We start from the raw sequence: 22913 nt of genomic DNA, 5'->3' as shown, positions 1-22913 counted from the left end.
CATTTCCAGGTTGAAGTGATTGTAATCTACTTTATATGTACAGTACATGCGTGTGTTAAGTGTGATGACTGTCAACTATTTTACAATAATGTTTAGTTATTTTACATAGGCAGCACTGGGTTAAGTATAGAATAAACTTACAAAGAAAATACAACTTTAATTTAATAGGGCCATGCACTGTATGCCCATGACCAAGGCAGGATTAAGATGACCCAGGGCCCCTAGGCTACATGTTGTTGTGGGAGGGGGGGGGGGGGGGGGGGGGGCTCCAGAAGGCAAATTACATGACAAATTACATATACAGAGACGTAATTGCGAACAAGGAATTAAGAATAGCATGTCTAACAACTGTGGAGAGGAGTATAAAATAGATTCATAACTGCATTCAACACAACAGAACTTGCCACAATTCTGCACTTTTTTTCCACTTTTGGCCAATCAGGGGGCCCCCTGGCAGGTGGGGGCCCCTAGACTGCATAACTAGCCTGTGCGTTAATCTGGCCCTGCCCATGACATGACAGTGAGTCATTGCTTGTTTTGGTTTCTAAATTTTGCCTGTCTGCTTCAATTAAAAAGTTAGTCGAAACATTAAGATACCTCAGTAATCACAGACACTTCCACTGTATCACAACATGGTTACACTTCCTTCAAAGATTTAGAAGAGGAGCCTTCTGTTCTCTTGCCCTCCGATTCTCATTCCAATCCAAAAAAAGTTAGTAAAATGTCTTTTAAATGTCAACTTAAATTTCAGTGTATCACAGTACAGGATGTGCTCTATCGCTCCAGCCAAACGTTTTCCTTAGTAAAAAAAAAACCTTAATAATAGAAATGTTTCTAAAAGATTATCCTTATCATCGATTTTTTTCTTCTGTAGCCTCCCCCAGATGGGAGCCTCTACTCAATCCGCTTGTGCTTTGTGAGAACAATATGACTGGTGTCAGCAACGGCTCTTCTGTTTTTGAGGTGGTGGTGGTGGTGGAGGTGGAGGTGGAGGTGGTGGAGGTGGTGGTGATGGGGATGATGGTTCGATATGACTATGTTCAGTGCATGACTGTGTGCGTGGTTACTTTAGTTTTTTAAAATGTGCCTATTTGCTTTAATTTAAAAGAAATGTGAGTTTGGACATGTAGACACCTCAGCAATCTACTACTTTCCAATGTATCACAACATTGTTACACTTCAGTTCTCTTGCCCTCTGATTCTCTTTCAAACGTGAAAATGTTGTAAAATGTCACTTATGTGTCCACATCGCTTCCAATCTATTATAGAACAGGTCCTGCTCTCTGTTTCTCTCGCCAGAAATGTCAGAACAAAAGTCCTTAATAATCGATATGCCCCTTCCTGTGAAGCCTCTGCTCCAGGGATGCCAAACTCAAATTGACTGAGGGCCAAAATCAAAATCTGGAACAAAGTCGCAGGTCAAATATGTATTTTTAAAAATGGACTAAAATTGTGCGTACCTGCACTTAATACTCAGTCCAATCATATATAGTAGTTCTAATGAACCTGCACGAATTGTGTTTCATCTGAGTGTAATCAGTTTCAATGGCTTCCTGTGACACAGCAAAATTTCATCTTAAAGTCCTGTAACTCTATACAGTAATGGTGTACAGGCATGTGGTCCAACTGTAATACACATTTGAAAAGATCTCGCGGGGCAAATAAAATGACTCCTCAGGCCAGCTTTGGCCTCCGGGCCTGAAGTTGACATCCCTGCTCTATTCAATCCGCTTATGCTCTGTGAGAACGACATGGCCGGTCTCAGTAACAGCTCTTCTGTTGTGGAGCTGGAGGTGATGGTGGTGGAGGTGGAGGTGGAGAGGATGGTGGTGGTGGTTTTGGGACGTGGCTATGGAGAACACCTTCATGGTGTGCTGCGTGACGAAGGAGCCAAACTCCTGCGCCGTCGCCGCCACGGGCCTGCAGGTCAACGTGCTCACCAGCTCCTGCCGGAAGCGCCGGCTCACCACGCAGTACAGCAGGAAGTTGGTGCAGGAGTTGAGGTTCTGCAGCATGTTGGCCACGTCGCCGATCACGTTGATGGGCATGCCGTAGTCGTTGCGGTCAAAGGCCTTGTAGTTGTACTGGGTGCGCAGGATGCAGTAGGTGACGAAGCGCGGCAGGCTGAGCGCCACGAAGGCGGCCGAGACAGTGCCCAGGATGAGGACGGTGCGCCTCACCACGCCCCGCGTGTTGGCCGCGCCCCGCATGGCGCGGTGCTCCTCGGCGGTGAAGAGGCGGCTGGAGCGGCACAGGTGGCAGGCGATGAGCGAGTTGAAGAGGATGACCAGGACGATGGGGATGCCGCCCGAGAGGAAGGTGATGAGCCACACCAGCGCCGTGGAGAAGGCCGCCTCCCGGTAGCGGCAGCGCGGTACCGTCGCGTTGCTGCCGTTGCTGTCGTCCGCCAGCGGCACCGGCGTCACGTCGTTCACCCAGCCCATGGGCACCGAGACCAGGTGGGAGAGCACCACGATGGCCGCGCAGGTCAGCACGGTGGTGCGCGAGCGGGCGAAGCGCTGTCGGGCGTTGGCGGCCGAACTGAGCACCTGGTAGCACACACACACACACACGAGCACACGCACACACACACACACACACACACAAGCACGATTAAATCAATACGCACACACACACTAACACATATGTGCATGCATGCATGCAAGCAAAAGCGCTGCCTGACGCTGGCAGGCGTCCAAGCTGAGCTGAGCACCTGGTAGCGCTCGATGGTGAAGACCACCACTACCCAGGAGGAGCTGCAGAGGGCGCCGTACTGCATGACGGCCATCATGCCGCACCAGGGCTGGGCGTGCCAGAAGGGCTGCGGCTGCAGGAAGGTCAGGGTCAGGTCCAGAAGGATGACCCACACCAGGTACAGGGTGTCCACTACGGCCAGGCATGACAGGTAGACGATGGCCGTCTCCGACATGCCGCACTTGCGGACGCAGATCATGTAGAAGGTGAACAGGTTGGCTGTGGATGGAGGGAGGGAGGGAGAGAGAGAGAGAGAGAGAGAGAGAGAGAGAGAGAGAGAGAGAGAAAGTTAATAGTAAAAAGGAGAAAAAAGTGAGGAGAGAGGTCCAGTTTGCGTAATGGATAGGCGATCTGGCAATCTTCATGAACGGAGTGACGCGACCTGTGCAACAGGACCTGATTGGCCCAAGCTGTCAACAAAACTTTTTAAAAGTTTGCATTTGAATTGCGTTTGTAACTTTATCTGAAGAAGTTCAGATAACCGAAAAGTTGTATTAAAGTTTGTTGGTGGAATGGACAGTGTGCTGGATTTCTTTACACTTTACACTCGTGCCGCCAACGCACGTACAGTACAATGAGATGATAGGTTAAAGGTCATTGACACGGCATATTAAGGCATTAGGGCAGTCATGGGCAAGCGGTTAAGCCGTCAGACTTGTAGCCAAAAGGTTGATAGTTCTGACTCCCATCCCATCAGATTGGTAGGGGCAGTAATTAACCAGTGGTCTCCCCCATCCTCCTCCATGACTGAGGTACCCTGAGCATGGCACTGTCCCGCCGCACTGGTCCCTTGGAAGGGGAAGGATTGGCAAATGATACAGAAACCATTCATCATTTGCCAATCCTTCCCTTACTCTCTCACACACATGTATCAGTATCAAAAACCATTAACAGTGTATCTTAATGATTAAGTAATGGGAAATAATAAAGAGATAATGGTTAACAAATGTTTTACAAAGGGTTATCTAAGGTTTGAATAATGCTTAACAAATGCATAACTAATGCTTAACAAGGAGTCTGTATTATAAAGTGTTACCGAACATATATTATATTATAGACAAGGATTTCACAGCGTGTAGATGTTATGGTGTCAGTGACCCCATGGCCTTGGCAGAGGTTTGCACTCTCTGAGTGCTTCTAGTTGTTTTTGTGTTTAAATTGAGGTGAATTGAGTTCACTCTTGAAATAAATAGTATTTAGTGTAAATGAAAGCTTCATTTGTTGTGATGGTGGAATGCTTCTGGGTGTTTTTTTATATGTTGGGGGAGTTAAGTTAAGCCCTTTATTACCGTTCTCTCACCTTATATGCAAAACACTTGGCACATGACAGGTCTGGGCTGAGCTACACACATTTCCGCCATAAATTCATGCACACACACACACACACACACACACACACACACACACACACACACACACACACACACACACACACACACACACACACACACACACACACACACACACACACTTGCGCACACGCTCGCATGCACGCACGCACACACACAAATGCATGCATTCTCTCTCTCTCTCTCTCTCTCACACACACACACACACACACACACACACACACACACACACACACACACACACACACACACACACACACACACACACACACACACACACACACACACAACACCTATCATTAAATCAATGCACTCACATGCAGACAAAAACACATACATGCACACACACACGAGTCACGATAATGGCTGCATGTCTGTTTGCACACAGCACACCATTGCAGGCCATTGATTCTTGACAATGTGTCAAAAACAAGTTTTAATTTTGAAAGAGAAAAAGTTGTTCAAATCCAAAATATAGAGGTATATAATCATAGACAAAGGTCTTGGCTGTGCAATGTATTGGTCAAGCTCCCCATGTTTTACATTTTTCATAAAATAGGCTTTTACTTGGTTTTGTCAACACTATCAGACACAATTAATATCTTAACTGCATTAAAGTGAAGAATTATTTTAATAATTCAACATAATTGTAGACACATATTGTAAGCACATTCTTAAACATGTCAAAAACATGTAAAACTCCTTCCAGAAAAAAAACCTCTCTCTGTCTGTCGGATATCAACACTGACAGGTTTTTATGTGATGGTGGTCGAAAAAAAAGCCTCCAAATGCACCTCATTGGAGGCTATAGTATAATTTTGGATCACAATGATTACTAATATATGTTACTAATATTATGTTTCATTAACCAGCAAATTCAGTGAAATATGGAACAATCTGACAAGCTATGGAATAAAATCTGACGGTGGTGACATCTGACATCTGACACAAAAAACTACTCTTTTACATAATATGCATAGTTTGTCCACATAAGCCATTGTGTTTTGTTTTTGTTTCTTAGGTACTTCATACATCTTCTCAAAAATATATTGATTAACATTAGTCTAATATAATACTGTTGTTATACAACACTGGGTTGACAGGTTATGATGATTGGGACAGTACCAAATTGAAGAGAAAATAGCAAACTTACAGGAGCGTCAGTGATGGTTTGAAAAGGCGTCCTCAGTAATATTTACATCAATTTAAATGATAATGTCTGTCCTTAGGACAGCAATTTTTACAGTGTGTGGGCAGGTTTAATTTTTTGTAAAGATTAAAATTACACTTAAATCGTTCAAACAAGTGTACATACGTAACAGGCCCCTTGGTCATTATCTGGATTTATCTTATTCATGAAAATGTAGTTGATTTTCAACAGATTTAGCACAATATAGCTGGGACTCAAGAATCAGTGAGGCACAAACTCTTGATGGTACACATGCCATGGTAAGACTTTTTTATTACCTTTCTCTGGCCTTATATGCAAAACACTTGGCACATAGCAGGTCTGGGATGAGCCACACACCTTTCTGACATAAATTCATGCACACACACACACACGCACACACACAAATGCCACATACACACACAGATGCACGCACGCATGCACACACAAATGCATGCATGCTCTCTTTCACTCACTCACTCACTCACTCACTCTCTCTCTCTCTCTCTCTCTCTCTCTCTCTCTCTCTCTCTCTCTCCTCTCTCTCTCTCTCTCTCTCTCTCTCTCTCTCTCTCTCTCTCTCACACACACACACACACACACACACACACACACACACACACACTCACACACACACACACACACACACACACACACACACACACACACACACACACACACACACACACACACACACACACACACCTAACATTAAGTCAATGCACTCTTAAGAGTAGGCAGACAAAAACACATACACGCATGCACACAAACAAGTCACGATAATGACAAAAATGTATGCATGTCTGTTTACACACAGACACACAAATAGAGGCACAAACTCATAATGGTACACACACATACAGTAATGACGCGAGCACACACACACACACACACACACACACACACACACACACACACACACACACACACACACACACACACACACACACACACACACACACACACACACACACACACACACACACACACACACACACACACACACACACACTCACACACACACACACACACACACACACACACACACACACCTGGTATGCCCAGGATGCAGAGGAGTGGGTAGTAGACTTTCTGGACGGTGATGAAAACACTGGCCCCATCCATCCTGTCAGTCCGTATCAACAGCAGCTAACAGCCGACATCATCATGGGCCCTGCAATAAAGCCATTAGGCAGGGAGGAGATGCGATGGCCATCAAGATAGTGGACAACACAGGCCATAGTATACGACTGGTATATGCATCATATAGTGATGTCAATGTAGGAAAACATGGAAAGGGCATTTGTTGTCATGACGTGTGTATATGTGGCAGCGCCGGCCTGAGGCATAAGCAAACTATGCAAAGGCTTAGGGCCCCCATGCCACCTGGGGCCCCCCGTGAGCAGCACAATTTCAGGAAGAAATTACCTCTCCCCCATTTTTCCTAAAGATTTGTCTTTCTCAGAAGCCATTATATATTGGGGGAATGATGGTGGGTACAACGTCATTTTTCATGTGCCACTTTGTAAAACCCTAGAATTAACACAGAATATAATGAAGAGTAATAGTTTTGAAGCGAAATAAGATATTCCTTCGTGATAAATGGCTTTCTGTTTGAGAATTTTGGGCCAAGAAGTGCAGTGCATGATGAGTATACACGATCTACAGACAGCCTACCTATGTCTTTAGCTCCTATCCCTCACTTGTGCAAGTAAATGAAGCGTATGAAGCATCTGATGCTGAGTAGGTCGTGGTCTCGGGGGGCCCCAGATGAAATTTTGCTTAGGGCCCCCTAAAGCCTTGGGCCGGTCCTGATATGTGGTTTGTATAAGGACCATATAGGGAAATGTCACAAACAATATTTCGGAAACAAAAAAAAGTTCCCTCCAACATTTTAACGTCTCATAGTAATGTTATTTGAAGTTTAAAGGTACATATTTGTATGATCCCGTCGGCCATAATCCCTCCTTAGAGGAAAAGGGGAGATGCCCTGAGATCATCTTTTAAGCAATTGTAGACATACAGTATAACATCATCATTAGATAGGCTATGGGTGGCTTCCTGAATGGTCAGCTGTGTATCATAATCATAAGTGTTATTATCCATTCAAGTAGGTAATCACTGCTCCCCCAAGTCATTGCACAGATGCATTTTATATTTTGCTGCTATATATAAAATCTACTGTGATAAATACTGCTCAGAGGCTTACACTCTTGCAACATTAAAGGTGCACTGCGTAAAATGTTTAGCAATTGATTTCCAGAATTCATGTTACCCAGTCACAAATGTTACCTTTTCATGAATACATACCACCACCATCAAAGTCTAAGTATTAGCTATGACTAGGAAAATTGGACTTTTCATACATAAAAAGGGGATCTTCTCCATTGTCCGCCAATTTGAATTCCAGAAATAGACATTTTAGCTGCAAAACACTGTACTTTGTTCATAGTCGTGCACAGGGCAATAACCAGACATTTTCAAATGCAGAGGTCAAATACTGCGCGCTGAACTGCAAACTGTACATTTACAATGCTTCAAACACTTCAGTCAAACTATTACGTTTGTTTACATTAATCACTGACTTGAGGATAAATGAGGGTGGCGTATATAGACTGAATTTATCATTGTTGATCATATATCGGTTTTCATCAATAGATACATTTTACATTACTGAAAAAATACAGAGGACATGATCAATGGTAGTTACGACCATGATCGTACATATTAGTTCATTATTTAGTAAATATTCATGAAAAGATCAAAATTGGCTGTAGACAGCGCCGTTTCAATGAGGAGCATAGTTGCATTCATACTTACGTACTTTGACACCTTGATTTGCAGTTGTCCTATTCACAAGAAGTCTACAAGAAGATACCATCCATCCTCACATCGAAGAAGGGGACTTTCTGGCAAGTTCTAAATAAGACGCTGAAGAAGGCTTTGGCCGAAATGTCTGTCTGTCATGCTTACCCAGTAGGTTAAAACTGCAAGAATTATACCCGGGAGTGTGGCTTTTTTACTAAACAAGTTCTGAATAACAAATTAAGCGAATTGGACAGCACTCTTCAGATTTCCTCGCTTCACCTCATTTCGTCTCCTCTACTTTATAAGTTCTAAATGAGCCAACTCTAATTAAGCAAGAAACTTGTTTTTAGTATATGGTTTGAGTAAACAAGAGGATTCTATACTCACATTGAAGAGGGAGTGGGATGGGGTTCAGACGGTGCAGATGGAGAGAGACCAAACAGTGTTGATGATGCCCATGTGCTTCTCTATCATAACGCAGCCAGGAGGGGAGACCAGAGTAGAGTAGAGTAGAGTAGACCAGAGTAGAGGAGAGGAGAATAGAGTAAAGGAGAGTAGAGTAGGTAGAGTAGAGTAGAGTAGAGTAGAGTAGAGTAGAGTAGAGTAGAGTAGAGCAGAGTAGAGTAGAGCAGAGTAGAGTAGAGCAGAGTAGAGTAGAGGAGACCAGAGTAGAGGACAGGAGACCAGAGTAGCCTGTGCTGAGCTGTCTTGCACGTCAGTCAGGATGCAGCAGGTGGTGGGTGGTGGGTCTAAAGTTTAGACTCTAAACACAGGAGATAAGACCTGGGGCAGGGCTGGCGGACATGCACCTCATTGATCTGTGTGATCTGCTCTGCTGTAAATGGCCTGGCTGGCTCTTCCTCCAAAACACAATGCACTGTTACTGACACTCACATGTTCAAGAATAATGGTCATTATTCCATACGTACGAACACAGTAAAATAAAATGCTGACCTGAAAAAAAAAACTGACAAGTGTTGACATCTTCTAGTGTATTCTGTCAGAGTAGCCTACTCTGTAAGTGTTGATATATAACAATACTTTTTTTTTACTGTGTCGCATGTATCTACTACAACATGTCAGACTACAAGGGGAGTGGAAAATCACAAAAAAGACTTTTTTGACTGGCAAAAAGGTGTTATGAAACTGTTATATTTCCCCCCTGTGGTAAAATAACAACATGAACTTGGTGTCATGGCAACTGTGAGAAGCAATAAAATTGAGTCGTATCAAGATGTTGTCCCAGTCTAGCGTCACACACTGTTTAAAGCATCTGTGATGGGGTCTTCTGCTTCACATATCAAGCATACACAAAATTGAATTCACTTGGCACAATATTAAAATGCTTACTTTTATTGTCAAATGGCAAATCAATGAAGTTAACCAAAATGGTCATGTTAAAAAAATGGGAATGGAGAGAATGAAACAAGGACAAAAAAATACTGACATTTCCTTCTTTAACCATAATTGTAAAACAGAGTAAAATAACATTTTTTTTTTAAAGAAACACATCCTGATTCACACTGTCCTCACACCAGGATCCCTGAGGACAGGCAGTTTACATGTGATGCCTACTGGTTTGCTGCGCCATCTCAACGGACTCATTATCCATCTATAGGTTAAATAAAATATATTTTCATGACAATGAGAAATTAAGACTTCAGAACATCCCGCCGAGTAAAAGAATCAATAACAATAACAGACTGAACAAAAACAAACAAACAAACAAAAAAAAAACCATATAAATCTTTACGAGGGCGTGGTACAGACATCGATTGGCAGAAGGTTCCGGAGGTGCTGTGTATGACGTTCCAGAGTGATTAGCCACTATAAAGGTGCATGTGGAGGGGTGGCAGGGGGTGAGGTGTGGGGTGGGGTCCAGGGGGTGAGGTGTGGGGTGGGGTCCAGGGGGTCTTTATCCCCCCTGTCTCCCATCTACCCACTTAAAATCCTACTCCAGGACAGAGGGATGGGGGAAGAAAGTGAAATAGAGAGAGAACGGTGAAAAAAAAGAGAGGAATGAAAGAGGCTGAATGAACGAGAGAGAGAGAGAGAGAGAGAGAGAGAGAGAGAGAGAGAGAGAGAGAGAGAGAGAGAGAGAGAGAGAGAGAGAGATAGAGAGAGAGAGAGACAGAGAGAGACAGAGAGAGAAATACAGTTCATCCCTTCAGTCCTCTTTATCATCACAACTTTGAAGCAGCAGACAAATAGATGCAAAGGAATGGCTGTAACATGTCTTTCAGCATATACGTGAAAAAAGATCGCGGACATGTCTTCTGCGATAAACACGCCTCTTATCGATACTAAATATCTGTACTGGGAAGACATTTCTGTCTGAGAGGGCCCCTACATTTTTATGGAAAACATTTCAAACCTTAAAATGTGAGCAAAGACAGATATGTCAATAGTTTCATTATTATTAAACGTTTTGGTACTTACAATGAAATGTGACATACAGGACTTGTAAAATAACTCTGGCCTTAGCCTAACGACTATTATGTTTGAGGAGGACACATTTTGGACATGACAACGTTAGGCTAACTAAAAAACTAGCTCCTTCAAAGGCAGTGCCAAAAGAAATTCGAAATTCAAGATTCAAGATTCAAGATTCAAGATTCAAGATTCAAGATTCAAGATTATTTTTATTTGTCCCGCAGAAAATTTGTCTTGGACATCACAAATTTCCTGCGGGACAAACTAAAAAGTAATCTTGAATCAATCTTGAAATCAACGCTTTATCCTCTTGCTTGCCTGACAGCCGGTGAGATGATTCTTTAAAGGAATTAATACATTGAGACAGTAAGCTTGCAGGGGTCTGCACTTCCATTGGAAAAAGGAATCCCATTCCATATATCCAATTTCTATTTAAAAAAACAAAACAAAACAAAAACAAAACAAAACAAAAATAAAAAACCAAAATAATTAAAATAAGAGCTTTTAAAATCAATGTTGTCATCACCTTGAGTTTGTATTCATCCCCAGTGCTTTTACATATGGATTATTTAGATTAATGTCAATTACTTCATTTAATTGTGATTATAATATCTATTTCTGTGGGAGAAATATGATTTATGACAGAAAGGATATGAAGGTGGACAAAACCCAAAATGACAAAAAAACCTAAAGGGGGCCAAAACAAGATAAAGACTTAGAAGGTTAAAGCAAACAATAAGTTCATATTTACACTGGACACAGTCATTGCATTGCCTCCTCACAGGCTCCCATACAACCCCTAGGCAACGCAGCCAGTTTACTATACCTCACCCCACCCCACCCCACCCCACCCTCCCCTACCACCGTGTCCCTTCCCACATTTCCAAAAATCACCTCACATCCCACCGTATCCAGTCTTACTGTATGGCCAAAAAAATCCTTTCCTGCGTGTGTTTTTTCAGGTCCAGGCCCTATTGATTGATTGTGTGTGTGTGTGTGTGTGTGTGTGTGTGTGTGTGTGTGTGTGTGTGTGTGTGTGTGTGTGTGTGTGTGTGTGTGTGTGTGTGTGTGTGTGTGTGTGTGTGTGTGTGTGTGTGTGTGTGTGTGTGTGTGTGTGTGTGTGTGTGTGTGTGTGTGTGTGTGTGTGTATGCTCCTCTGTGGTCTGGCAGCTGAGAATTTAGCGAGGTGGTATGTATTAAGTGGTGGACTGTTTTTTGGAGGATGGCAGAAATCTGTACACGTCCGTCCCTTAACAGGCATGGCAGGTCAGAGGGGATTCAGTGTTCGTGGGATTGTTCTTGGGGAGGGGGGTGATTGGTTGGCTGGCTGGCAGTCCAGCCTTTCCAAGCCTTCTTGGTGGCCCTCCATCCTCTCTCACCCCCACCCAGGTGCCCACCTGCCTGACACAGAGGGGGGGGGCACAGATGCAGGGAGGGTAGGGAAGTAGCCTTGGGTGGCGTGGTGCGATGGCGTGGCAGGGGGAGAGGTGAACCCGTGTAGCAATTGGAAAAAAAAAACGAAAACAACATTCGATTTCTCGTTTACTGTCTCCACACAGCCCGACAGGGAAAACTCGAAAAGTGAGTTGAAAAAAAACAAAAAAAAACGAGAAATCAAATGCTGTTTTCATTGGGGTTTCTTTTTCTTTCAATTGAAGAAACGGTACATAGTAAATGTGGGTCCCCAGCCAACCCGTCTGTTTAGAGGTTGTCCCCGGGCTGGTACTGGGGCTCGGTGGCTGTGAAGTAGTCCTCCAGGAAGGCCTGCAGGTACTCGAAGGTGGGCCTCTCCTCCGGGTCCTTCTTCCAGCACTGGAGCATCAGCTCGTGCAGCGAGAGGGGACAGTCCTGGGGGCTCGGCATCCGGTAGCCACGCTCCACCTGCTCCAGCACCTCGCGGTTGTTCATTCCTGGTGGTGGTGGTGGTGGTGCACACACACACACACAAACACACATACGTATGCACATGGAAACACATGCACAAACACACAAACACGCACATACGCGTGCACACACGCACACGCGCACACGCACACACACACACACACACACACACACACAAAGGCAGACACAAGGGTTAAGATTCATCATTACATAACTATTCAAGTGTGAAATATTATTATCAAAGGCCCTTGTGTCATGTTGAGAACCTAGCAGGCTGATTCATGCAGTGCCCATGGGGCCAAATTCTGCGGCCCCTTTCTCAATGGCCGCAGGCTCAGGCATTCTTATTTTCCTTTAACGTCACAGTTCTGTGTTGCCAAGAGGTTTACGTATGTTTATCTGAGTCTTCAAGCAGAGGCCGTAGCTACAAACTTGGAACATACACAGTATTGAGGATGACGCAAGAAGTACGTAAGGTATGGCAGATCTTATGGACACCTTCCCAATCACAATTTTTCACGTTATTATAAAAAACAAAGAAAATCACAGAAGACGTCAGGTGAATTATAAAGTTCAGTTTTGCACAGCCACGTACAAGTCCACACTGTGCTTTTACACAGTAATTCACTGTAGCTTTCATTTTTGTTGCAAAAGGAAACAATAGCGAGCACTCTCCAGTCTTTTCTCCAGGTTGAAGGGGTGCATCTGGTTATTCCTTTTAGGGCTTGGCAGACTTTTGAACTACAGTTACTGTATATCCAAAGCACTCTCCTTTAAGTCAAGGTAGTATTAAAAAACCCTTTATTTTACATGGAGGTAAACATGTTAAAAACGCAGACCGGTTTCAGCCATCCATTCCACCCCCATTTAATGAGAACAACCTTAAGAGTTTGCCTGAAGTGTGTGAAGCATTCTAAATGTACAGTATGCAGTACAGCACGCAGTATTTGACCCTGGTATTTGAAAATGTCTGGTTACCGCCCTGCAGATGACATCAACTTGGTCTTGCACTAGTTGTGCGAGCGAGGCGTGAGCGTAAACGTATGCTGTGGCCTTTAGGAGACACTCAGCAAACATCTGTCAGGGTCTTCGGAAGATTTTCACCCTTGGTTGTCAAGTTTTGCAAGACCCTCCCCTAGCGAGCTTCAAAACTTTGATGATGACCCTCCCCACGACATCGTCAAAAAATGCATGACCCTCCCCTATGGACATCATTTCACAAATGTTGATTGACAAACGTTTGTTTGTTACATGTATGCTGGATTCTGATCTTGAACACTTCCAGAAGGCAGTGGGCATTTCAGTAGATTTACTGAGAGATAATCTTTAGACACAATGAAACAAAAGTCGGGTGGGGGGTCTGATGATGTGATCAATTTTAGCCAAAGGTGGAGCCTTTTCTTAGGATTGTTACATCGAAACATACAAAGTACTTTGTAATGTTTTAAAAAAAATAAATGTGCCAAACATTTTTGAATGACCCTCCCCTTTAGATCAAAACATGTCGGTTGACCCTTCCCTTAACAAAGAAAAAAAATGGCACAACCCTCCCCTATTTTCCTCGTTACCCCGACAATAAATAACAAACAGTCCCTTAGCTCTTCTCTCCTTGATTACAACATGCCGACACAGAGGTGGAGCAGCGCAATTCTCCTCTCTTCACCATCCCTTCTCCCTCCTCCCCTTTTGAAGCAGAGGGATTTTCTTGCTGGTTTTCCTAATCTAGCCAACTGATTGACCCATTTTCAGCCCTGTCTTGTTTTCAACCGTGTCAAATTAGGATGGCAGGTAGAAACACATGTGACAAACTGAACCAAACAACCTCGTCAAACTTGACAGGAAGCAGATGCTGCCAAGTCAGACTGACTTGCACAAATGAGATGCTGAAAAACACCTGGTCTCTTAGCTGACAGGACTAACTGAAAACGATTAGCACATACTAGATTCCAGGCAGGGTTAGTTTGCTGTGCATTTTCCGAACCCTATGACAGCAGTGTAGCGGCATGGCTCTACAGGGATGGATTATGATTCCATGGGCCCCAGGGCTAGACATTAAGAAAGTACCCCCCTCCATTCCATCGCAAGGTGTAACTAAGATGTTAGAGATACTTTGCTGCTAAACTGTACGGAAATACAGTAGTTTAAAATGCAATTTCAACACTATGAAAAGACAAATATAGACTATTGAGTGTGTTTGAATAAGCGTGTAAGAGAAGTGGGGGGGTGGGGGTGGGGGGGGTGTAACGGGGAGGCTTGGAATTCAGGGCCCCCTTTGCTCTTGGGCCCCTGGGCCTTGGCCCAGTAGGCCCGTGCGGTAGTCAGCGCCTGCTGCTCTGGATCTCCATGCTGTGCAGATGGTTGATGAACATACAAGTACGTGCGAACACATCTGCTGGAGCGATGACGACATTATCCCTAAGGCTCACTCTCCACACACCAGCAGACCCTCCCCTTATGTACACACACGCACGCACGCACGCATGCACACACGCACGCAGGCACGCACGCACGCACGCACGCACACCACAAAGAGGTGAAGGGAAAAAGAGGGACCTAGCGAGAGTGTTTGAAAGAGGGTGATTTAGAGTGAGATGGACACGCACGTGCACACACACACACACACACACACACACACACACGCGCACGCGCACACGCACACGCACACGCACAGGCACAGGCACAGGCACAGACACAGACACAGACACAGACACACACACACACACACACACACACACACACACACACTCACACTCACACTCACACTCACACTCACACTCACACACACACCACACACACACACACACACACACACACACACACACACACACACTCACACACACACACACACACACACACACACACACACACACACACACACACACACACAGAGAACACACCAGAGCACTCCCCATCTACTCCTAACACATGTTCTCCCTCCCACAGAAGAGAAAGGCAGCTAGTGCTTGCGCTACCCAAGCTACAGGCTATAGGCTGCTGTCCACCTCTGCAGCTCAGGAGAGGGGATCCTCCTTCCCTGAGGCAGGGCAGGGATTACTGCACGTGTCATGGAGGATAAGGCCCGGAGAACAAATGCTGTAGCCTACCGCACGCAACACACACTTACTCATCCGTCAAAGAGCGCTTTCGGCCCAGCCACAACACGCCGCAACGTGTGGCCCGGATAAGGCCCGGAGAACAAATGCTGTAGCTTCCCGCACGCAACACGTACTTACTCATCCGTCAAAGAGCGCTTTCGGCCCAGCCACAACACGCCGCAACGCCGCGGCTCCTACAGTACGTGCTAATTGTTGATGGTCTTTGCACTTCAACAAGGTTGCACAGTTGTGGTAACATATGGGCTGCATAAAAAATAATAAGAGATGGCGTGCCTAGCTGATGAAGGGCAGCAGATTGTCAGGCAAACCGAGGGCGTGCTTAAACTGCAGGAAAGGCAATTCAACCAAGCTGGCATGCATGGTTTTGTTGTTGCTGTTGTTGTTGTTGTTGTTGTTAAAGACGCACATGTTTAAGGTTAATGAATCATCTTTGTAAGAATATTATAGACGGTTGAATGAGTCCTTATCACAGTACATGGCAAATAAGCACTGCCTCGACGGCCGAAGTGGTCCATGGGGAATTAAAAACACGCAAAGTTGACAAGAGTAGGCATAGCACAAGACTAAACCATGTATGAGAGGGCTCAAGATTGCTAAATAACCTGGCAGAGCCCCGTTTCCCCTGGCAGGGGAACTCAATCCACTTTGTCGGGAACTTTGAGCATTTCCAAAGGTCCTGGGTAAAGGCTTGTTCAAGACAGTGACGTGGTTTAAGCAGAGATGTTCTATTGCGACTAAGAAAATCTTTGGTTTGAACTTTGGCTCAGCCTTTTCTGCCCTCGACCAGTAGCAAACCAAGGGAGGTGGGTCAACCATGCCATTTGAGAATGTTAGTTGTTATGCTCTTGGTCAGACCAAATCTCGAAGAGATTTCAAAGTCATGATAATCAGGCTGGTGCCAGGGTATGGATGTATTATTATGCATGGATTATTATTTTTTACTGGATTATCCAAGAAGCATATTCATTGCTTGGACATCAATTACCAATTATTGATTTGTGTGTATCAGATGTGGTTGTATAGCACCCGACGTCTGCTACTAAAATGTCGATGTCTCAGTAGCACGCTATTAGCCTACCTGGGTAGGGCACCCGTCCCTTGGTCACCAGCTCGGTCAGGAGGATGCCGAAGGACCAGACGTCGGACTTGATGGTGAACTTGCCGTACAGGGCAGCCTCTGGGGCGGTCCACTTGATGGGGAACTTGGCACCTGAGGAGGGGGGAGGGGGGCAGAGGAGAGGAGAGGTAGAGGCAGAGGTCAGGTACTGCCTGGGAGGTTTGTGTGTGTGTGTGTGTCTGTGTGTGTGTGTGTGTGTGTGTGTGTGTGTGTGTGTGTGTGTGTGTGTGTGTGTGTGTGTGTGTGTGTGTGTGTGTGTGTGTGTGTGTGTGTGTGTGTGTGTGTGTGTGTGTGTGTGTGTGTGTGTGTGTGTGTGTGTGTGTGTGTGTGTACATTTTCTGTGTGCGTGTCTGTGCGCGCGCGTGCGTGTGTAGGTGAAAGTGCAAATGAAGGAAGGTTTCGTTTTTTGAAATGTATCTGATAGCAGTGTCAAACAAATACAAAAAAACATTGAAAAAGAAAAAGAGTAGATACTGAGAGCTCTCCTTGCAGAAGATAGTGAGGCCACATAGGCCAGGTGGTCTATAAAAAGATAGTTAATTAAAGAAAAAAAGTCTCTCGTCAGCGAAACAGATGTGCTGGCTACTGGGCAATCTTCAGGCAACTCTCAAGTTGAGTCAAGTAGAATTATATAAAACGGCCCAATTGAAGCTGGGAACATGACATAAAAAATATGCTTTACTGCATTGACATTTTAACAGCTTTTGATGTTTTTTTCCCCTTTTTTGCTGCTAGTGTAAGTAGCGCGGGATAAAAAGGCACTTTGCATAGCCATAAAAAAATATGTTTAGAGCAGTATATCACTTCTTTGATGGTGCCAGTGTGCTTTCACCCTACTGCTGAAAAAGAACCACCTTCACTTTTATAACTTTGACACCGTATTTTAACTGCCAGCAAGTGTTCACATTCACACATGAGTAGTTTTTTTTTAAACTCCGGGTACGATGAGAAAATGTTTTGTCTTCTTTGCCCCGTCACGGTTGAACGGCAGAGCCACCATGAGCTCAGTACAGACACATTATTTGGGAGAGAGTGAAGGCCTGGGGCTAGCAGGCAGCTGAAAACGGCAGAGGGCTGTGCTCTAATTATTAGAGTTACAGTGTAGTCCTATGTAGGACCAGAGGGTTGCTGGTTCAAGATTGAGTCTCCCTACACCTGTATCCATGGCTAAAGTGCCTTTCAGCATGACACCCATACATGTTGCTCCAGTCTAGGCACTGTATCCAAAAGCCTGTACCAAGAGAACTAAGTTGTTTTATGGATATGAAAGACAGTTACGTACGTACAGTATATTATTACAATACATTACATTAAACTTAGCTGACGCTTGTATCGAAAGCGACTTAAACTTGTTTACGTTCAGGGTATTGGTTACATGTCCTGGAGCAATGTGGGGTTAGGTGCCTTGCTCAAGGGCACTTCAGCCATGGATGAAGGTACCGGTAAGGGTGGAATTGAACCTGCAACCCTCTGATTTAAAGGTCAGCCCTCTAACCACTGAGCCAGAGATTCTTTAAGTATCTCTCTACTCTCTCTGACTGAGCCATGGCTGCCCCAGCATGTGGTGATGGTGTAGTATGGGCCGCTCCCTTGGTGCATTGCCACAGCGTAGACCCAGACCCAAACCCAGACCCTCTCTCATCACCCTGTTGCCTGGCCCACAGCCTCTGCATGACCTCAGAGTGCTGGGCGGTAATGGGAGGGAGTGACTGGGCCTCTGGGGGCCCACAGAATGGACCAGCCCAGAAGAAAAGACCGAAACCACACGCTATGTTCTTGCTCTGTCTCTGTCTCTCTCTCGCTGTCATTAAATCTACTGTATGCCACTTTCTTTGTCTCTCTCTCTCTGTCATTTTGTTCAGGGGACACACAGCCATTTGCAGAGGTCTGAGACAAACAGCTTTAAATAACTCTTGTATTTATAAGTTATTACTCTCCTCAGGGAAACAACACGACCAACTGTGGTTAGAAATACTTTGCTGAACTTTCTTGCTATTCACTGTAATTACACACAGAGACACATGCAGTCAATAGGCTTTCAACATCACCGACTAATCATTGCACACAGGACATTGTGTTAATGACAGTGGTTGCCACTGTTGACACTGGGTAAAAGGCAGACTAGTTCCTCTCGTCTTTTCCTGCTGCTTGTGGAATTTTGCCACGGTGTGTCCCTTCTCCATGACGAAAACAAATGTTTCCTCACTGTCAACCTAGGCGAAACTAGGCAGACCAACTTTTGGTTGGGATTTTATCCATTCAACATCCCATTTTCGCAAATGAGAGAATAACCTTTAAATTGAACAAATTGTGTATTCATCACCGATGACGTTGAGGCCACAAGCAACAGGAATATGGGAGGAACTAGCTTGCTCCCACTGTTGAGGTTTAATGTTTTTTTAATGGTCAATTTGATTCCTTTTTTATGTTTAATTTGGTAAATTTAATGGTAAATTTAGTTTTTTTTCCCAGTTTAATCAACCCACTGTTGAGTTGCACCCATTGTAGTCTCTCACCTTGTCTCGCCGTGTACTCATTGTCTTCAATCAGCCGGGCCAGGCCGAAGTCGGCGATCTTGCACACCAGGTTGTCTGCCACCAGGATGTTTGCAGAGCGCAGGTCCCTGTGGATGTAGTTCATCCTCTCGATGTAGGCCATACCTGCAGCCACCTGCCGCCAACACAAACACACACCACACAGTCCCGAATCAGGAACGACCAATAATGTGACTACTACTGTAATGGGAGCTTGCGTAATTTCTACCAGGAAGACTCAAACTACTTGGCTGTCAACCAATCTCTTTTTAACCAATCAGTCTCTCTCTATTTGTCAGGTTCTCGTGTCAGCAACACAGTAGGATTGCCAGTATGTTGTCTACTATGTTGTCAGTTATATGACTGACAAAAGAGAGGGCTTTTTAAAATTTCTTAATACAGCAATCCTCATATACTGACAGACAGGGCCGCTGACAGCTTTGGCTGGGCCCAGGACAAAGTAATCTGAAAGGGCCCCCCAATCATTGTACTGAGGACCCAATTCTGCCCCCCGCCACCCAGAGCCCAGGACAACTGACCGCTTTGTCCCCAGTCTGAGGATATTGAGTGATGTGCATATGAGTAAAGATCACACGTTAATAAAATCATCATGCGTACTGTATAATATGTGTCTTACCTGAGAAGCCATGTCCACCAGGTTTGGCAACTTCAGTCCTCGCCCCTCCCCGTCCTTCAAGAAGTCCAACAGGCTTCCTGTCGAGGAAAAATGTTCAAAAATGTTCAACATGGGCAAACACATTTGAAAATGTAATGTGCATTCCAGACCCAATCCAAACTAGTGGGAAATGGAACTTCTCCTCCCACTTCCCACTAGGAAAAGTGCACTGGAACGCCAGTTGAAGTGGGACCTGCTACTAGGAAAATGCGGAGACTTCACCCTACTTCCGCCCAGTGGTGTAGTCTATTTTTTTGAAGTGGGTATACTGTATATTTAAGCTTTTTTTGAGGTGGGTATACTGTATATATTTGTGCCATTCTAAATAATGGATCAATCAACATTAAGTGGGTATACTGAAACCCCTGAAATTTTGAATTGGGTATACTGCGTATACCTGCGTTCAACGTAGACTACACCACTGCGTATACCTGCGTTCAACGTAGACTACACCACTGCTTCCGCCTCAAAATAATGAAGTCGGAGAGTAATAGTGTCGCCCATGGAACCACTATTTTAAATCTCAACTTTATTTCTCTTTGTGTGCGTTTGTTTTTACTCAACACCTTCTTCATGTTGTGGCGTGAAATTGGTCAACATAAATGTAATTATTTTGTACAGTAAGTAGTTTGGCTCTTGTCCTCTGCTCCATGTTGGGGTCCTGCATCTCTCTGTCAGTCGCTATTCCACGACAGGGACCTTCTCGCCAAACATTTTCCCTTACATAATGTGAGAGAGTGATCTGCACACTCGGGTGTCTGTATGCTCCAAAATATTTCATATCTTAATTTAATGACAATGGCAAGGTTTTGATAACCTGGTTCACACGCAGATGGATGCGAAAATGGAGCGAAAATGCATCAAGGGTCTGTGTCACAGACTGAGCTGTGACGCTCACGCAGCCAATAGTGTCCAGGGAGCATTTTCAACCATGCGGCACTGACGCCGACTGTTCATTGTTCAGTCATTAACCACCTTCATTTGCCATAACTTTTACCTAACATTGTAGATAGGAGTGCAGGGAAAGGCCTACCGGCTCTTTGGTGTAGCGGTCAGAGCCCAGGTTTACCACCCCAGAAGGTCTGGGTTCGAGTCCCAGCTGGGCAACTCTACTCCCCTTCGCTACAAATGGTGTCAGAAGTGGGATGGTACTGTGAGGCCATCGGAAGCGTACCCATTGTGTGTGAGCCGTAATTCCATGTGAGTGACCCCCAGGATTGGTGATCCCTGTGTGAGGGACCCCAGTGATAGGTGAAGCATTGATGACGGGGCACACTGGATGGGAGAAGCATGATGGGCAGTTGCGTGAGGGACACCATGAGTGTGTGAAGCGCACGGGTGCGCTTCCCGAAGGGGAAGGCAGTGTGATGGAGTGACCATCACTAGGGTTGTGGGTGTGTTCTGACTAACATGCCAACGAGCCTGGCTCTTTGGTGTAGCGGTCAGAGCCCAGGTTTACTACCCCAGAAGGTCTGGGTTCGAGTCCCAGCTGGGCAACTCTACTCCCCTTCGCTACAGTCTGCATGAGAACCAGGCTTTGAGGCTCTGAAGGTTTTGATGATCTTATTAGCTCTTGTTAGACCCAGGGTGGAGACCACTTACTTACAACATGATGAAAGAGTCAAGACTGTGATGGCATTCTTTTTAAACCTATTGCTCATTCCTGAGAGGTTTCTTCTGTAACCTAAATGTTGGTCACTATCCATGTGTGATCCACATCACAAGATTCCAGAGATCCCTTACTCTCATGCACAAGCATTTCTTGTTTTCCTCTGAGAGCCTTTCTTGTGGCTTTTAATGTTTAAAAATAGCACCACAGTGCTTTGGTTTTCTATGGAAAACATCAACACGAGAAGTCCACAGAACAAAGCTGTGGCGGTTTTGTGGGGAACTGAGAAGTTAAAGGGCTCAACTCATTTTTTTCCGTATGCATCTTAATGAGTCTATTCAGGGACAAGGCCACCTCATGAGAAGAACCTCCAAATATTGCCAGTTGCCTTGGCAACACAAAACATTTTCTGAAGACTTCACACATATTTGGTGACTGGCTTTCCCCCAAAACAATAGAGAAAAGACACTTTTGTGCATTCTGTGCCTTCTAACATAACCGTTGTTGGAAGCCTATGGAATTTATGACATAATGGAGTTTTCCAGTGACATTTCTGTGGGCCAAGTCTGACAACAATCAATACCTCATTCCATAGCAATTGAAAACACGTGAAAAGAATAACATTACCAGAGAATACAAAAAGTGTTAACTGAAACGTAACACTCTCCTCTGTGATGTCAAAGCTAATTTGTAGTATGTTAGTTTAAGGAACAGTCAAGTGGAAGTCAAAACAGCTACATCCTAGTCAACAGGACTTGTTCTTACTAAACGTACCAACTTAAAACCTCAATCATGAATCAATCAATGAGGATCTCCACAAACTGTTAAAACCGTTACTGTCAAACAGTCACTGTTGCTAAGGCGACAACCACTGACCTTTGCCCATGTATTCGACGACAATGTAGATACGTCTCCTCATTCTGTTTCACACTATTTTATAGTAGTATAGTAGTTATACTGTATGCCACCACTGTCTGTGCTATTTTATTTCTTTGTTTATATTGAATGTCTTAGATTTTTACATATAGATTCATACGTCATGTATTTGTATCTTATATGTAAGGACACCTACCTCTCTCCTAAATGGCAAAACCAGTTTACCCACAGGTACCAATAAAGCAACTTGAACTTGAACTTGAACATACAAAACCCCACTGCACATCATCACCAGGTAGTAGCGTTCACAAACCTTTGCCTATTTACTTGGTAATGATGTCCAGTATATCTGGGCTCATCGACCTATTTTAGACTATTTCCCACAAACCCCCAGAATATCAAGTATTTCCCACTAAGCCGAGTAGTTGTAGCATTTCAATGAGCTTTGCCCATGTGCTCGGTGAGAATGTTCAGCACATGGGCTTCTTCGTCAATTATAGATACTAATTAGACTTTGCTGAATATTTTCCACCAGGAGTAGTTGTACCAGAGATTCTTTAAGTATAGAGATATGCCAACATAATAGGTT

General features: G+C 44.5%; 2 protein-coding genes across 3 annotated transcripts in view; both read right to left on the bottom strand.

Moving 5' to 3' along the window:
- Positions 1-1718: 1718 nt before the first annotated feature.
- Positions 1719-8541, bottom strand: LOC134468799 (probable G-protein coupled receptor 139). The gene is made up of 5 exons (XM_063222671.1): positions 8467-8541; positions 6324-6445; positions 2714-2973; positions 1851-2549; positions 1719-1787 (listed from the first exon to the last, which is right to left on the bottom strand). The coding sequence occupies exons 2-5, from the start codon at positions 6394-6396 to the stop codon at positions 1719-1721; spliced, it is 1101 nt and encodes a 366-aa protein (XP_063078741.1). The 5' UTR covers positions 6397-6445; positions 8467-8541.
- A 3080-nt stretch (positions 8542-11621) lies between these two features.
- Positions 11622-22913, bottom strand: part of fynb (FYN proto-oncogene, Src family tyrosine kinase b) — a 117318-nt gene continuing 106026 nt past the window's right edge. The window contains exons 10-13 of one of the 2 annotated variants that reach the window (XM_063223113.1): positions 19801-19877; positions 19146-19299; positions 16591-16722; positions 11622-12422 (exon numbers count right to left, since the gene is read on the bottom strand). In XM_063223113.1, coding sequence (XP_063079183.1) covers positions 12214-12422; positions 16591-16722; positions 19146-19299; positions 19801-19877 — 572 coding nt within the window. In that variant the 3' untranslated portion in view covers positions 11622-12213. The remainder of the gene's footprint in view (positions 12423-16590; positions 16723-19145; positions 19300-19800; positions 19878-22913) is intronic. The other variant, XM_063223112.1, reaches the window with a different exon arrangement.

This window comes from Engraulis encrasicolus, chromosome 18, assembly GCF_034702125.1.
Source record: "Engraulis encrasicolus isolate BLACKSEA-1 chromosome 18, IST_EnEncr_1.0, whole genome shotgun sequence".
Taxonomy (NCBI): domain Eukaryota; kingdom Metazoa; phylum Chordata; class Actinopteri; order Clupeiformes; family Engraulidae; genus Engraulis; species Engraulis encrasicolus.
This window is presented reverse-complemented; position numbering and strand designations above follow the sequence as displayed.

Excerpts from the sequence above, each read along its gene's own strand:
- LOC134468799 (XM_063222671.1), bottom strand. The coding sequence starts at position 6,396 with ATGGATGGGGCCAGTGTTTTCATCACCGTCCAGAAAGTCTACTACCCA. Across the intron at positions 2,974-6,323 it reads CTGCATCCTGGGCATACCAG|CCAACCTGTTCACCTTCTAC; the intron begins GTGTGTGTGTGT and ends CTCCATCCACAG. Across the intron at positions 2,550-2,713 it reads TCACCATCGAGCGCTACCAG|GTGCTCAGTTCGGCCGCCAA; the intron begins GTGCTCAGCTCA and ends GTGTGCTACCAG.